Source organism: Protopterus annectens, chromosome 17.part0, assembly GCF_019279795.1.
Source record: "Protopterus annectens isolate FY-2018-M chromosome 17.part0, PAN1.0, whole genome shotgun sequence".
NCBI classification, from domain to species: domain Eukaryota; kingdom Metazoa; phylum Chordata; order Ceratodontiformes; family Protopteridae; genus Protopterus; species Protopterus annectens.
Window position 1 is genome coordinate 772,227,730 of NC_056751.1, and position 15,803 is coordinate 772,243,532.

Consider the following 15,803-nt stretch of genomic DNA (forward strand, 5'->3'; position numbering starts at 1 on the left):
TTTAGTGAGCAAGTGCCGGGTAACTTAAATGCAATATGTTACAGGTAACTTAAATGCAAAAACGACAAACAGTAACTTTCTTTCAAGTGAAACAAGGAAATAAGTACAGTAAGCAATGCAGATATCACTAGGGATCCACATAAGCGCTGAAAAGCCGCATTTTAGGTGGAATTAGCGTTTCAGGGAAATAACAAGCAAACAAACAGCAAGCATACAAACAAAGCTAGATTCAGCAGGCCTGGATCTAGTCTATGCTACAGCAAACAAGATGTACCAATTTCAGTAAGAAACAGTTCAAATATGCAGGCACTATAAGCCTTTAACCAGAAATTTCCAGCTCAGAAGGGCAGAGTCCAGCCTCTCCTCCCACAAGAGTGCAGACCATGAACCTTCTTAATGTAAAATAACTGGCCTGAAGCCCAAGTGCTTAAACTAGAACTAATACACTTTTAGAATAACAGACACTGAGCCCTCAATCAGCAGTTCACAACTTAGAAGGATGTAAGCTACCTGTCCTGCCACCACAGTGCAGGCCACAAACCTTCCTAATGTAAAAAAGGGTGATGTTGTTAATAATTTTGGGCCAAAAGCTCTACTCTTTCACCTACTGTCTTCATATTCGATCATAATTACCCGTGAATACATCCTCTTCCTCCATAATTACCTGTTAATACATAGTTACAGCTCTGAAACTCTTTTGTGCTTACAAAGCAGGGCACCTGCTTCACTTCGGTGAAATCTGAGCTCCATATCCCTTTTGTAGTTTCAGGTTGAAATGACCCCCCCCCCCATACACACAAGCACTCACACACACACATTTTCCTTTCAGATTAGCATGCATCATATTCAGAAGAAGCCTGCTTTGCATTTAACTATGCCTGTAAACCTATTTATCCAGCCATTCAAGCCATTACTACTAACAAGACATTTTTTTCTCTATCATTAACAGCAAGAAAAATTGGGTGATATCTGTTTCTCCCTGCGCTATGTTCCCACTGCTGGAAAGCTAACAGTTATCGTCCTGGAAGCCAAAAACCTGAAGAAGATGGATGTGGGAGGACTGTCAGGTAAGAACACGATGGTATATCATGTTGTGCATTTTGCATTGTTATATACAGCAATTTGGTAGTTCAGCAGCTGTTCCCGTTTCATTATCCCTACTCGTCACCTCCCCGTCACCTTACATTTAGTTAATAAACATTTGAGATGTTACTTTTATATACATTTAGTTAATATACATCTGAGATGTAACTTTCATATACATTTAGTTGATATACGTTTGTGATGTTACTTTTATATACATTTAGTTGGTACACATTTGTGGTGTTACTTTTAAATACATTTAGTCAGTATACATATGTGATTTATTTTATTTTATTTTTATTTTATTTTATTTTACATTTGTTGACCGGGCTAGTCTAGCTGGATATATTTCCATTTTCAGTAGAGGCTCCACATAGAACATAACAATGAGACATACTATTAATAAACACAAAGAATAAAAGTAAGACAACATTAGTAATAAAACAAATACAAATTGATAATAATAAACTTGGTGATAAAATTCACAAAAAGTAAGGCACACCATCATTAAAAGTCCTGACTAGAGATAGGACAGTTTCAAGGGCTTCTTAATAATTACAAACAGGCTATGCCATATGGTTCCTACTACAATAAGAAATAAAATAAAAAGTGGGAGGAGAAGAAGGAGGAAAAAAGTAATGTGAGAAGATAGGGAAGAGAGAGAAGTCAAGAGATGAGCGAAAAAGAAAGACAAACATGAGGATATGGGAGAGGTAAGAGAAATAGGTCAGAACATAGAGTGACTTCAAGGGAAAGGAAAGGTATATGCTAGATATAAAGCACAAGGTGAGGTTAAAGGTCAGGAGAGGTGAGTGATGTTACTTTTATATACATTATTGGTTGGTATACGTTTGTCGTGTTACTTTTATATACATTTAGTTGGTACACATTTGTGATGTTACTTTTAAATACATTTAGTTGGTATACATTTGTGATGTTACTTTTATATACATTTAGTTGGTATACGTTTGTGATGTTACTTTTATGTATATTTCGTTGGTATATGTTTGTGATGTTACTTTTATATATGTTTAGTTGGTATACATTTGTGATGTTACTTTTATATACATTTAGTTGGTATACATTTGAGACGTTACTTTTATATACATTTAGTTGGTATACATTTGAGATGTTACTTTTATATATATTTAGTTAATATACATTTGAGATGTTACTTTTATATACATTTAGTTGGTATACATTTGAGATGTTACTTTTATGAACATTTAGTTGGTATACATTTGAGACGTTACTTTTATATACATTTATTTGGTATACATTTGAGACATTAATTTTATATACATTTATTTGGTATACATTTGAGACGTTACTTTTATATACATTTAGTTGGTATACATTTGAGACGTTACTTTTATATACATTTATTTAGTATACATTTGAGACATTAATTTTATATACATTTATTTGGTATACATTTGAGACGTTACTTTTATATACATTTAGTTGGTATACATTTGAGACGTTACTTTTATGTACATTTATTTGGTATACATTTGAGACATTACTTTTATATACATTTATTTGGTATACATTTGAGACGTTACTTTTATATACATTTAGTTGGTATACATTTGAGACGTTACTTTTATATACATTTATTTGGTATACATTTGAGACATTACTTTTATATACATTTATTTGGTATACATTTGAGACGTTACTTTTATATACATTTAGTTGGTATACATTTGAGACGTTACTTTTATATACATTTATTTGGTATACATTTGAGACATTACTTTTATATACATTTATTTGGTATACATTTGAGACGTTACTTTTGTATACATTTAGTTGGTATACATTTGTGCTGTTACTTTTGTATACATTTAGTTGGTATACGTTTGTGATGTTACTTTTATATACATTTAGTTGGTATACATTTGAGACGTTACTTTTATATACATTTAGTTGGTATACGTTTGAGACATTACTTTTATATACATTTAGTTGGTACACATTTGAGACATAACTCATTTATATACATTTCACTTTATTACCAGGGTCATGGCAGAAAAAGGTTGTGTCTGAGCAGCCCATCTACTGGTTTGTAAACAGCAAATTAAATGAACTTGAAGAGAAAGATACCATGAGTGTGGTATTAGTCATGTTTTATATCCAAGCCCAGATTTTTTTTTCTGTTGTAAAAGACTTGTGCTGTATATTAAACACCACCCTTATCTTTTTAGTAATTCCATAATACTTGGAGAATACTTGCTTTTTATCAGAAAGTCTTTCTATATTGCGCATTTTATAAACAAAGGGATTGTGTCTAGATTTAGAGATGTCATTGTCCCCCTTTAGTCAGCCCTCATTGGGCCAGTTATTGAATATAATACCCCTTTGGCATGTATCTGTCAAGACACATGCAACAACAGAATCACCCACTGAGATATCTTACTAAAAGGATACAAGGCCCAAACAATATGTCCTACATGGACTGACTCAAAGCCCTGTCACTATACTCAGTATCCTGCAGACTGCTATGAGGTGACCTGTGTCTGCCATACAAGGCATCCTCCAACCCATTACTGATGGATTTACTGAACATCATTAAGTCAAATGGCATCACAAATACTCTGTGCAGGGATATAAACCTTTTCTGAAGCATCAACACAATAGTTTGGAGGGACAGGTATATCTTGCAGAGGATGCTGCTGCTATGGAACAGACTCCCCACCCACATAAAATAAAGTTCATCCCTATACATATTCGAGCACAATTTGAATCAATGGATTGTAAACAGAATATTTACCCCAGCACTGCTCCTGTTATAATAATGGACAAAGGCAGCTCCTGAATGCCCTATCCCATGCATGGGCCCCCTCAAACTGTTTATTATATGATTCCACTCACTTTCATTAGGAGTATTATATCATTTTCGATCATGGCATGTATAAGACCAGTCTCTAACCACATGGGGTAGGTTAATTCAAGCACAAAAAGGGAAACTGGCTGGGCTTAAAATGGCCTGCAGGGGCAGCTAGCCTAGTACTTACCTATGAAACTATAAGGGCAGCTAGCCAAGTACTTACCTATGAACCTATAAGGGCAGTTAGCCAAGTATTTACCTATGAACCTATAAGGGCAGCTAGCACAATACTTACCTATGAACCTATAAGGGCAGCTAGCACAGTACTTACCTATGAACCTATAAGGGCAGTAGAACAGTACTTACCTATGAACCTATAAGGGCAGTTAGCACAGTACTTACCTATGAACCTATAAGGGCAACTAGCACAGTACTTACCTATGAACCTATAAGGGCAGCTAGCTCAGTACTTACCTATGAACCTATAAAACATACATTGTACTGCTCTAAGCAATATTTTAATCATAGAAACAGAACAGCACTTTGTTCATACATACGAGCACACACTCACCCATGCACACAATTACCCACACATACACACATGCACACATAAGTGAAAACACACTCACATAAGCACATGCATACAAATGCTCATGCGCATACATGCGTGTGCGAGCATGTGCGCACACACACACACACACACACACACACACACACACACACACACACACACACACACACACACACACACACACACACATATGCATACGAGTACACACACGAGCACATGCATACACTCATACACACTCACACATGCACTCACTCACACATGCATACACACACATGTGTGCACGTGCGTGCATACGCGCGCGCCCACACACACACACACACACACACACACACACACACACACACACACACACACATGCAAATATATAGATGCTCCATCAAGGCCTTATTATTTAGAATGCAGAACCTCTCATAGGTTCATAGGTAGGTACTAGGCTATTGGCCCTGGGGCCTATACAAGCCCAGCCAAAAAGGTACCCTGGCTTTTCCACCCAAGAAAATTATTTTCCTCTGCTACTGTCGAGCAGAGCCACAGAGGTGATCCCCGGGGTGAATGTCCTATTTCCCATCCAATCATCAAGATTTTTCTTGAAGAGTGCTAATGAGGAGCTTTGTTTGATATAGATAGGTAGTTTATTCCAGAGTATGGGAAGTCTCTGGGACAGGAATCTATCCCTCCGGCATGTTCTGTTTATTGTGGTGACAAGGTTTAGGTCCCTAGAGCATGTAGCTCGGACGGATTGGGATTTCTTTAAGTGGAGCATGTCCAACAGCTCTGGGTTTGACATAGCTTTGTATGTTAGGCAGAGATCACCTCCGAGTAGGCGATATGTGACAGAGTAAAGCTGGAGTTTTTTGAGACGGTCTGCGTAGGGCATCTGTTTGAGGCCAGTAATGCTCTGTGTGAGGTATTTCTGCAGCCTTTCCAGTTGTTGTCTTGTGAGGTACATACCAAAAGGGGCGTTGTACTCTATAATGGGTCTAATGAGTGATGTGTAGAGGGGAACAATGACCTATTTTTTTCTGGATGAGAAACCTTTTGTGATGAGGTGTGCCACATAGAAGGATTTCCTGACTACTGTGGCGATGTGATTATCAAAGGAGAGACTACTGTCCACCTGTGTCCCAAGGTCTCTTATCACACTTTCAGTGTTAAGTACACTACCACCTATATTGTAGTTCATGGGTAGAGAGTTTTTACCAAAGGGGATGACAATGCACTTTTTAGCATTGAGCTTGAGGCCATGGCTTTGACACCAGGCATCTGTCTCAGTGAGGCCCTTTTGTAGGATGTCCACATTGTTAGGAGTTTCAGTTATGGCTCCTAGTTTGCAGTCATCTGCAAACTTCATTAGCCAAAAACCTTCTGTGTTAGCCTGTACTTCAGAGATGTAGATACCAAACAGGAGAGGATCCAGAACTGAACCCTGTGGTACTCCACTTGTCACTGGTCTGAAGTCGGATTTGGAGTCTGCTACTTTCACAGTGTGGGTTCTGTCAGTGAGCCAGTTGGCAACCCATCTTGTGACATAGGGATTTATACCTAGTTTAGTGAGTTTATCTATAATTCCAGAGTGGGGGATGGTGTTGAAAGCTTTGGCAAGATCTAGATAGGCTGTGTGAACCACCTTACCCTTGTCTACGGCTTTGGTGACTGCTTCAAAGAAGTCTATCAGGTTTAGGAGACATGATCTGCCTTTTACAAACCCGAACTGGGTGGGATCCAGAGTTTGGAGATTACCAATGTCTTTGTTTATAAGTTCCATGATGATACATTCCACGGTCTTGCAGACCAGGCTCGTCAGGCTAATGAGGCGGTAGTTCCTGGGGTCCATGGTGGCTCCCCCCTTGTGGAGTAGGATAACCGTTGCTGTGCACCATTCAGCAGGCACAAAGCCTGAGGTGAGGTCATGACTGAACATGGTACTTAGGTGGGGTGCCAGTTTGTTCTGTAGTTCATGTAGAAGGCAGCCTGGGATGTTGTCTGGTCCCATGGATGCTGTGTTGTTGGCTTTGTAGAGTGTGGTTTTTAACTGTGCAGCCATGATTACAGGAACTTTGCATTCTTCCGGTATAGAGATGGGCTCTTTAGGGGGTGAGAGGGGGTAAAGTTAGCACTGAACCTATCTGCCAGGATGTTGGCAATATCAGTTGGGTCTGTATATTTAGCGCCATTGTGCTGTAACTCAGAGCAGATCTGAGTGTTGCCATTGAGATTCTTGACATAGCTATAGAATTCTTTATGGTTGTCTTTAGAATCAGTGGCGATTTTGTTTTTGTAACTAGCTGTGGCAGATTTCATCAGGGATCGCAGCTTCTTACTGAGGCTGACCAGGGAGCTCCTCCACTCGTGGGATTTTACTCTCTTTTGCAAGAGTTCTTCCTTCTGTTGTACAGTTTGTTTATGGCAGGGGACCACCAGATTGGCTTCCTTTTTTGGAGGATAGCATCTTGGTTCTGTTTGGGATAGCACGATCCATGCACTCATGTAGGTGCTTATAAAGTACAATTGTGTAGGATTCAGTAGTCATAACTGTATTGTCCATCTGCATGGGTGTCATGAAGTTCAGAACTTCTGTCTTAAGAAGCATGAAGTTGGCTTTGGAGACATTTTTTACCATGGTTTCCTTAATGGGGGGTGGGGGCAGGATGTGGATATCTAGGGTAATTAGCTTATGGTCGGATCAGACCAATGAGGCGTTGACTTCAGGTGTGGAACACCGGTCACTCATATTGGTAATGACTAGATCTAGGATATTGTTGCCTCTGGTGGGTGTGTGGATAGGTTGATCCAGGGCACTGGAGTTTATGAATTCCAGAAAGCGTTGAGCAAAGGAGTTGGTACATGAGTAGTTTTCCCAGTTAATGGTGAGGTAGTTGAAATCGCCCATTATTAGGGTGTTTGGTTGAACCCTAATATTTTCCAGTATATCAAGAAAAGAGGAGTGGGAATCCTGGGGCATTGTGGGTGATCTGTAGCAAGCTACAATTTGGATTGCAGTTTTGCCCAGAGTTAGTTGCACTTGGATAACCTCGGCTGCATTATGCTGAGCAACTAGCCTGGAGGTGTGGATATCCTTAATGAACATGGACACACCTCCACCTTTGGTGTTCCGGTCCAGGTTACATGGCCAAAAAGTGTGGTATGAGTTATAGCCTGGTAGTGCAGGGGTGCTCTCTGGAGCCTTGAACCAGGTCTCAGTCACTGCACAGATATCGATGTTCTCCATTTTAAGGAGTGCCTCGAGTGAGTGCATTTTGAGATTTAGACTTCTAGCATTACGTAGCTTCACCCTCAGTTTTTGCTTGCCTGTTCCTGTTACGGTGGTGCATGTCATCCCAGGCAGACAGATACCGGATCCCTTTAGAATGGCACCAGAAGCTTAACCAATTGTTGAAGTCAATCATTTTGTCCTTGTACTGTGGCATAATTGTGGGTGATGGCAGAATGCTACTCAGGGCTAGGGTCATACCTGCCTGGGCTACAAGATCAGACAGCTCTTCCATGTCTGTTTTCATGTAGCCCAGGGAGGTACGTCTCAGATCGTTCACACCAACATGGACAATGACAGAGTCATATTTGTACTTGTTGTGGAGTGACCTGAGTGTGTGGGTTATGTGTTGGATCCTGGCACCCGACAGGCAGCTGACAGTAACCTTCTCCTTGTTTAGCCTGGTGAGTGGGACATCAGCATGCCTGACTATAGAGTCGCCTATGACTAGTGTGTTGGGTACGTTGTTTTGCCTTAGTGGCTGTGGTTCAGTGGTACACTGAGTCTGCAGGCTATGTTTCATTTGGGTTGTGTTGGGGGGTGAAGGTTGCTTGCATTTCTGCTTTGGAGGTCTCTGTTGCTTGAGCAGATTATTATTGAGAGCCTCTGCAAATGTTTTTGTGCTTCTATGTGTGGATTTTGGTGGTGTAGATTTAGTGAGACTATGTGATGAGTGTGGTGTGGTGCAAGTGTTTACCTTCTCCTCTTGACTGTCAGGTTCAGTCTTGGTTGGAGAGAGCTTTACCTCCAGTTTGGCTAGATAAGTGCATCTCTCACAGGTTGTAGTGTTGGGTGGTAGGAGGAGAGGGTTGTCTGTGTACATGAGGTAATTTCTACATTGCCCCAAGATGCCCAGATTCATCAGATAGACAGGAGAGAACACTGGGAGCTGATCCTTGGACATGCCTGAATAAAAAATATTTTCCTCTAGACAAGTGAAGAAAGTGAGTACAAGAGCTGTTTTTCTCTAAGCAAGTGAGAAAAGTGAGTACAAAAACTGTTTTCCTTTAGGTAATGAGGAAGGTTGAGTGCTGTTGTAATTAGTAGGTTATTTAGGGCTCACAACAAGTTCTGAACAAGTGCTGATCACGAATAAGCAAATTCAAGTGCTAAAAGTAAGAATCTGTATCTGTACTAAACTGGTTACAGGAAAGGGGGAAATAAGTGCAAATGTGGGCTTTTAAATCAGAAAGTTGGGAGAGATGGAAAAACTGCCCAAACGGCCAATAACTACAACTTCTGGGCCAGAACCACTCCTTATGTGGTTGATAGGTTACCTAGTGCTTGCCACTCCCACTGATAAGCTAGAAGGCTTCCCTCCAACACAGAAAGCTTGGGGGGCTCAGAAGCTTACATACAGTCTTGGATACAGCAAATCTGAATCTGGACTACACTAGTTACAGGAAAGGTATTTTTTTATATATATACAGAAAAGTAGCTAAAACAGCAGTCAAAACAATTCAAATACAGTGCAAGCTAGCACACTTGAGTATGTAGCAATGTTAGACCAAACAGTTTAAAAACTGCAATTAAATTAAAAATTACTAAAAACAATGCAGAAGGAGTCTATTAGGTAGAATGAGGTAAAGAGATGGGACTGGGGGGAGTCTCCCAGATCAAATCTACAGTGGGGGCTGGCAACTGCAAAAAAAAATCTCCCAGTCATAAGGCTATTTGTACTTCTCAAAGAAATAATACATCACATACACACAACATGTAATAACAGACATGTGCTTTGGGATGCTTTGCTACACCTTTTCAGCATTTAAAAATAAGATAAACAGGACATGGTAAGATACATCACTAAGTGTGTGGTCATGACTACAGCCAAGCAAGTGATAGCAACGTGAGAGCCATCATGAAGACAGCAATTGGTGTGGCAATGTTTGAAACTGAAAGTATATACAGCAAGACTGTATATACAAGGCAAGAAAGTCTCTCCCTCAAACCATTTGAATTACCCAGTTATAATAGTAAAAATTTTTTTTTAAATTTTATAAAGAAAAAATACAATTCACACACAATGAATGTACAAGTCACAGAAATAACAAAAGAAACTAGAAAAATATTCTTCACAGCCAAGACATTGACTCAAACTAGTAAATATTCTAAGCACAGTGTGCATTCATTTGCTAGTTTTTTTTTAATTACATCAGCCACATTAAGAGCAATTTTATTTTATTTATTTATTTTTTTTTTTTTTGAGTTTAAAAGTATACTAAAGAATTGTCTTTATGGCCTATAGATGGGACCTATTGGATACAATGCTCAGGTAAAAGTCATTGCATTTTATGTGGTAATTTATGGTCATCTATACTTCTGCTTTTATTAAGAGCATGCTTCAGTTATTTCTATAATCAGTCTATTTGTTTTTGGGCAGAGAAAAAAGTGCTGTGAAAATGTCTTTAATGTTTATATCAACAACAGTCTTGCAATCATGGGACCTAACCCAGGTAGATCTAGTTCATCTCTGAAAATCTGACGTGTGCCCTGGTTAATGAGCCATTTTGGCTTGCAGAAGGGCTTGATTGTCAAACAATCCTGAGATCAATGGTTTCATATATACATATGAAATAACAGGTTCATTCAAACCTAGTTTTGATAGCTTAAACAAGTAATTGTCATCACTCATATCAAACCATTTTTCCAAGTACCAGGAACGTAATGAAATCTGTTTTTAACTTGTTCCATAAAGTACTGCCCAATTAGTTAATAAGTTCTTAAGTTTCCATAAAAAAAATCTTCATCTCCAGTCTATTCATTAGGGAGACCCTGACAACAAAGGTTTCCATGGCAGTTGATAACGTCTTCTCTAGTTTCGTTTAGTTAACCAGCACAGCAGTAACGAAGTGTAAGCAGTACAGGGGAGGTAGTGTTAGCAGTGCGCCTTCTCCGTGTTCACTGTCTGAAAAATACTGCCATTTCTGCCATGGGTCTCCTCTTCTCCCTGAGAAAGGAGATGATGATTGCAGTGTTTGATTTTATTTCTTTTATTGTATACATCCATTAACTGTGTAAGCACAAGTGTCCATATTCAGGGATAACCCAGCAGCACTCTTTGGTTAAGTGACTTGCACAATAGCCAAATGGAGGTGGAAGGAATCAAACCCTGCACCCTTTAATACAGGAAGAAACTTGTTGGGAGCTGAGAAGAAGTAACAGCCATCCAGTTGGCATGTGCATTAGAAGAGTTTCGAATTACATTCTATTGACGTCAAAGAAGTCTTTCAAATTTCAGGTATTTATAGCAGAATCAAGGAGATTAAACAGTTTTACAATAAATTCTTCCAGACTCTTCCACAGCACGTAGGAGCTGTGCTGGAGCTTTTGTGTCTATGTTGTGGATGAGGAGGGCGCTTCAGTTAGCTTTCTGACGTGGTGGGCACTCTTCCTTTGATCTTGTATGCACCCCAGATTTTTTATACAGTTCTCCCAACACTGATCTCCGTGATTTGTTTTTATGTTGTAATTACAAAGCATTATCATTACATTGTGGCATATTGTATTACATTGTTGCATTTTGTATCCAGTCGAATTGTCTTCCAAGCATCCTGCGTTTTGTAGAGTCTCTTGTTGGCAGCCTGAGTTACTGGTGATATCTCTTCATTCTTCAAAGGTATGTATTTAACTCATACGTAACACAAAGGTATCTTTTTAACTCGTACGTAACACAAAGGTATCTATTTAACTCATACGTAACACACAGGTATCTATTTAACTCATACGTAACACAAAGGTATCTTTTTAACTCATACGTAACACAAAGGTATCTATTTAACTCTTACGTAACACAAAGGTATCTTTTTAACTCGTACATAACACAAAGGTATCTATTTAACTCGTACATAACACAAAGGTATCTTTTTAACTCGTACGTAACACAAAGGTATCTATTTAACTCATACATAACACAAAGGTATCTATTTAACTCATACGTAACACAAAGGTATCTTTTTAACTCGTACATAACACAAAGGTATCTATTTAACTCGTACTTAACACAAAGGTATCTTTTTAACTCGTACGTAACACAAAGGCATCTATTTAACTTGTACATAACACAAAGGTATCTATTTAACTCATACGTAACACAAAGGTATCTAACTCGTACATAACACAAAGGTATCTATTTAACTCGTATGTAACACAAAGGTATCTATTTAATTCGTACATAACACAAAGGTATCTATTTAACTCGTACGTAACACAAAGGTATCTATTTAACTCGTACGTAACACAAAGGTATCTTTTTAACTCGTATGTAACACAAAGGTATCTATTTAACTCGTACGTAACATAAAGGTATCTTTTTAACTCGTACGTAACACAAAGGTATCTATTTAACTCGTATGTAACACAAAGGTATCTATTTAACTCGTACGTAACACAAAGGTATCTAACTCGTACGTAACACAAAGGTATCTTTTTAACTCGTACATAACACAAAGGTACCTATTTAACTCGTACGTAACACAAAGGAATCTATTTAACTCGTACATAACATATTTAGCAAAACAGCATTAGTAGACAATAATAGCATAAGGAGGTCTACGAGTTATGCATGTTTATATCGTGTACCAGGCTGAGAACGTGGTCATAACTGTTTCCATGCTTATTCACATGTGAAGGTAACGAAGAAATGAGCAGCTGAGCAAACCATGGCAATGAGATGCAGCACACGTCACAATTAATCTGCGTCACATGACTTATATAGCCAAACCCTTGCAATACACATCACAATTAATCTGCGTCACATGACTTATATAGCCAAAACCTTGCAATACACGTCACAATTAATCTGCTTCACATGACTTATATAGCCAAACCCTTGCAATACACGTCACAATTAATCTGCTTCACATGACTTATATAGCCAAAACCTTGCAATACACGTCACAATTAATCTGCGTCACATGACTTATATAGCCAAAACCTTGCAATACACGTCACAATTAATCTGCGTCACATGACTTATATGGCCAAAACCTTGCAATACACGTCACAATTAATCTGCGTCACATGACTTATATAGCCAAACCCTTGCAATACACGTCACAATTAATCTGCTTCACATGACTTATATAGCCAAAACCTTGCAATACACGTCACAATTAATCTGCGTCACATGACTTATATAGCCAAAACCTTGCAATACACGTCACAATTAATCTGCGTCACATGACTTATATAGCCAAAACCTTGCAATACACGTCACAATTAATCTGCGTCACATGACTTATATGGCCAAAACCTTGCAATACACGTCACAATTAATCTGCGTCACATGACTTATATAGCCAAACCCTTGCAATACACGTCACAATTAATCTGCTTCACATGACTTATATAGCCAAAACCTTGCAATACACGTCACAATTAATCTGCGTCACATGACTTATATAGCCAAAACCTTGCAATACACGTCACAATTAATCTGCTTCACATGACTTATATAGCCAAAACCTTGCAATACACGTCACAATTAATCTGCGTCACATGACTTATATAGCCAAACCCTTGCAATACACGTCACAATTAATCTGCTTCACATGACTTATATAGCCAAAACCTTGCAATACACGTCACAATTAATCTGCGTCACATGACTTATATAGCCAAAACCTTGCAATACACGTCACAATTAATCTGCTTCACATGACTTATATAGCCAAACCCTTGCAATACACGTCACAATTAATCTGCTTCACATTACTTATATAGCCAAAACCTTGCAATACACGTCACAATTAATCTGCGTCACATGACTTATATAGCCAAAACCTTGCAATACACGTCACAATTAATCTGCTTCACATGACTTATATAGCCAAAACCTTGCAGTACACGTCACAATTAATCTGACTTATATAGCCAAAACCTTGCAATACACGTCACAATTAATCTGCGTCACATGACTTATATAGCCAAAACCTTGCAATACACGTCACAATTAATCTGCGTCACATGACTTATATAGCCAAAACCTTGCAATACACGTCACAATTAATCTGCGTCACATGACTTATATAGCCAAAACCTTGCAATACACGTCACAATTAATCTGCTTCACATGACTTATATAGCCAAAACCTTGCAGTACACGTCACAATTAATCTGACTTATATAGCCAAAACCTTGCAATACACGTCACAATTAATCTGCGTCACATGACTTATATAGCCAAAACCTTGCAATACACGTCACAATTAATCTGCGTCACATGACTTATATAGCCAAAACCTTGCAATACACGTCACAATTAATCTGCTTCACATGACTTATATAGCCAAAACCTTCATGAGGCAGTAAGCAAAGACAACTTAGCAACGATACAAACACATCTGGAAAGAACTGAGACATTTATTAAAATGTATCCTGCTTAATGTACACACTGCTGACCTACCTATAACATCCATGCACAGTGTATAAGAACTAGCCAATGGGAGCAAACAGTGATCTTAATAAACAAATGGGATGCATTTCCAGAACCATCTATCCAAAACCTACATGAACAACACACAAAGGAAAAACTCGGTAATGGAACAAACACTGGCATGTAAATAAACTTTTTAGTGACCACTGCACTGTGTCTAAAGCAGACTGATAAAGATAGTTTTTCATTATTATTTACAATAAAGATAGTTTTTCAGTATTGTTTACAAAGGACCAAGTTAAATTATACTCTGTCATGCAGTCATGGATGACCTGTCTTCAAAATCCATGTAGAGCAGACAAGGAAAAACTGAACAGTGGAACAGTGACTTCAGTAAAGAACAGGAACACACCGAACCAAATGTGAAAGTTATTGTATTTACCTGTCTGTGCAAAACCTCCATGAGCAGTGGGCAAATGGAGGAAACTGTGACATTAGGAAAAAGAAACATGCATGTTTGTCTGCAGCTCAGTTCTGAAAATTAAATTTATCCAAATGTAGAAACTGACATCATTATTTTAACTGCACTTGTATTGTCCTAATGGCTCACTCTGCCTAAAGTATTCTATAATGTTGTTTATTAGGTTTGTGCTTTTCTATCTAGCTTTTCCAGGAATTGCTGAAGAGTCTGACAATGGGTTTGGGCTTTTTCTACCAATCTTAGCACACAGCAACTGCGGAGAGTTAGCACCTGTAATAAACTAAACACATATCCAGAATTTCCTGAAAAAATCAAGATAGAAAATAAAAACCAAACTATAAACAGCTTGAACAGTAAATACTTGTTAAATGCCTACAGCTGTGGGATGTTGTGCCCCCAACAACCTAAACAAAATATTTAGATACCTTTGACTTCCCTAAAAATTCTAGTTTGAAAGCATAAACCAAACAAATGGTAAATATAATTGAAAAGTAAATGCTGTGAAATGTTATATGTCTACCCTTGATAAGTGTAAGGAGGAGCCTGGGAGATGAACCATTTACAGGCTGCCTCAGTCCATTAGAGACACAGGTGCCAAGCCAGGGGTGAATTTCCTGTTCCCCATCCAGTTGTTCAAGTTACACTTGAATTGGGATAGGAAGAAACTCTGCTTCACATGGATGGGGAGCCTGTTCCAGAGAAGGGGTAGTCTCTAGGATACATAGCTGCCTTTCCAGCATGTCCTACTTATATAACAGGCAAGGTTTATGTCTTTAGAATGGGTAGTGCTGTTTGTTCTGTTGATATGCAGGAAGTCCATCATAGTGGGGTCTGGCAATGCCCTGTTTTCCAGGCATAGATCTCCCCCTCAACAGCCTGTAGGAGACATCTATGTTGGTTTACAGATTCAGGTTCAGATTCATAGATTAGTACTAGGCTAACTGCCCTTGTGGACCATTTTAAGCCTAGTCAATTATCCCAAGTGCAAATCACACCCTGCACCTTGCGTTTGTAACGCAAACACCTTAACCATCATGCCAACCTCCCACTTACAAATAACAAATTAATTATGACCAGAGAGAGACCTCAGAATTCTTTGTAGTACAAAAAGCTTCAGTTGCTCTGATATACTACTAGTTACAGAAAAAAAACTGTGGGAGAGTGAAGTGCCTTACAGGTCAGAAAGCCATA

The 15,803-nt window shown here is 38.6% G+C and overlaps 1 protein-coding gene across 1 annotated transcript in view; it reads left to right on the top strand.

Moving 5' to 3' along the window:
* LOC122791315 (synaptotagmin-1-like) overlaps positions 1-15,803 on the top strand; it is a 1,919,109-nt gene that overhangs the window by 1,758,560 nt on the left and 144,746 nt on the right. Inside the window, exon 8 of the mRNA XM_044059019.1 lies at positions 950-1,067. Within this exon, the coding sequence (XP_043914954.1) occupies positions 950-1,067 (118 nt within the window). The remainder of the gene's footprint in view (positions 1-949; positions 1,068-15,803) is intronic.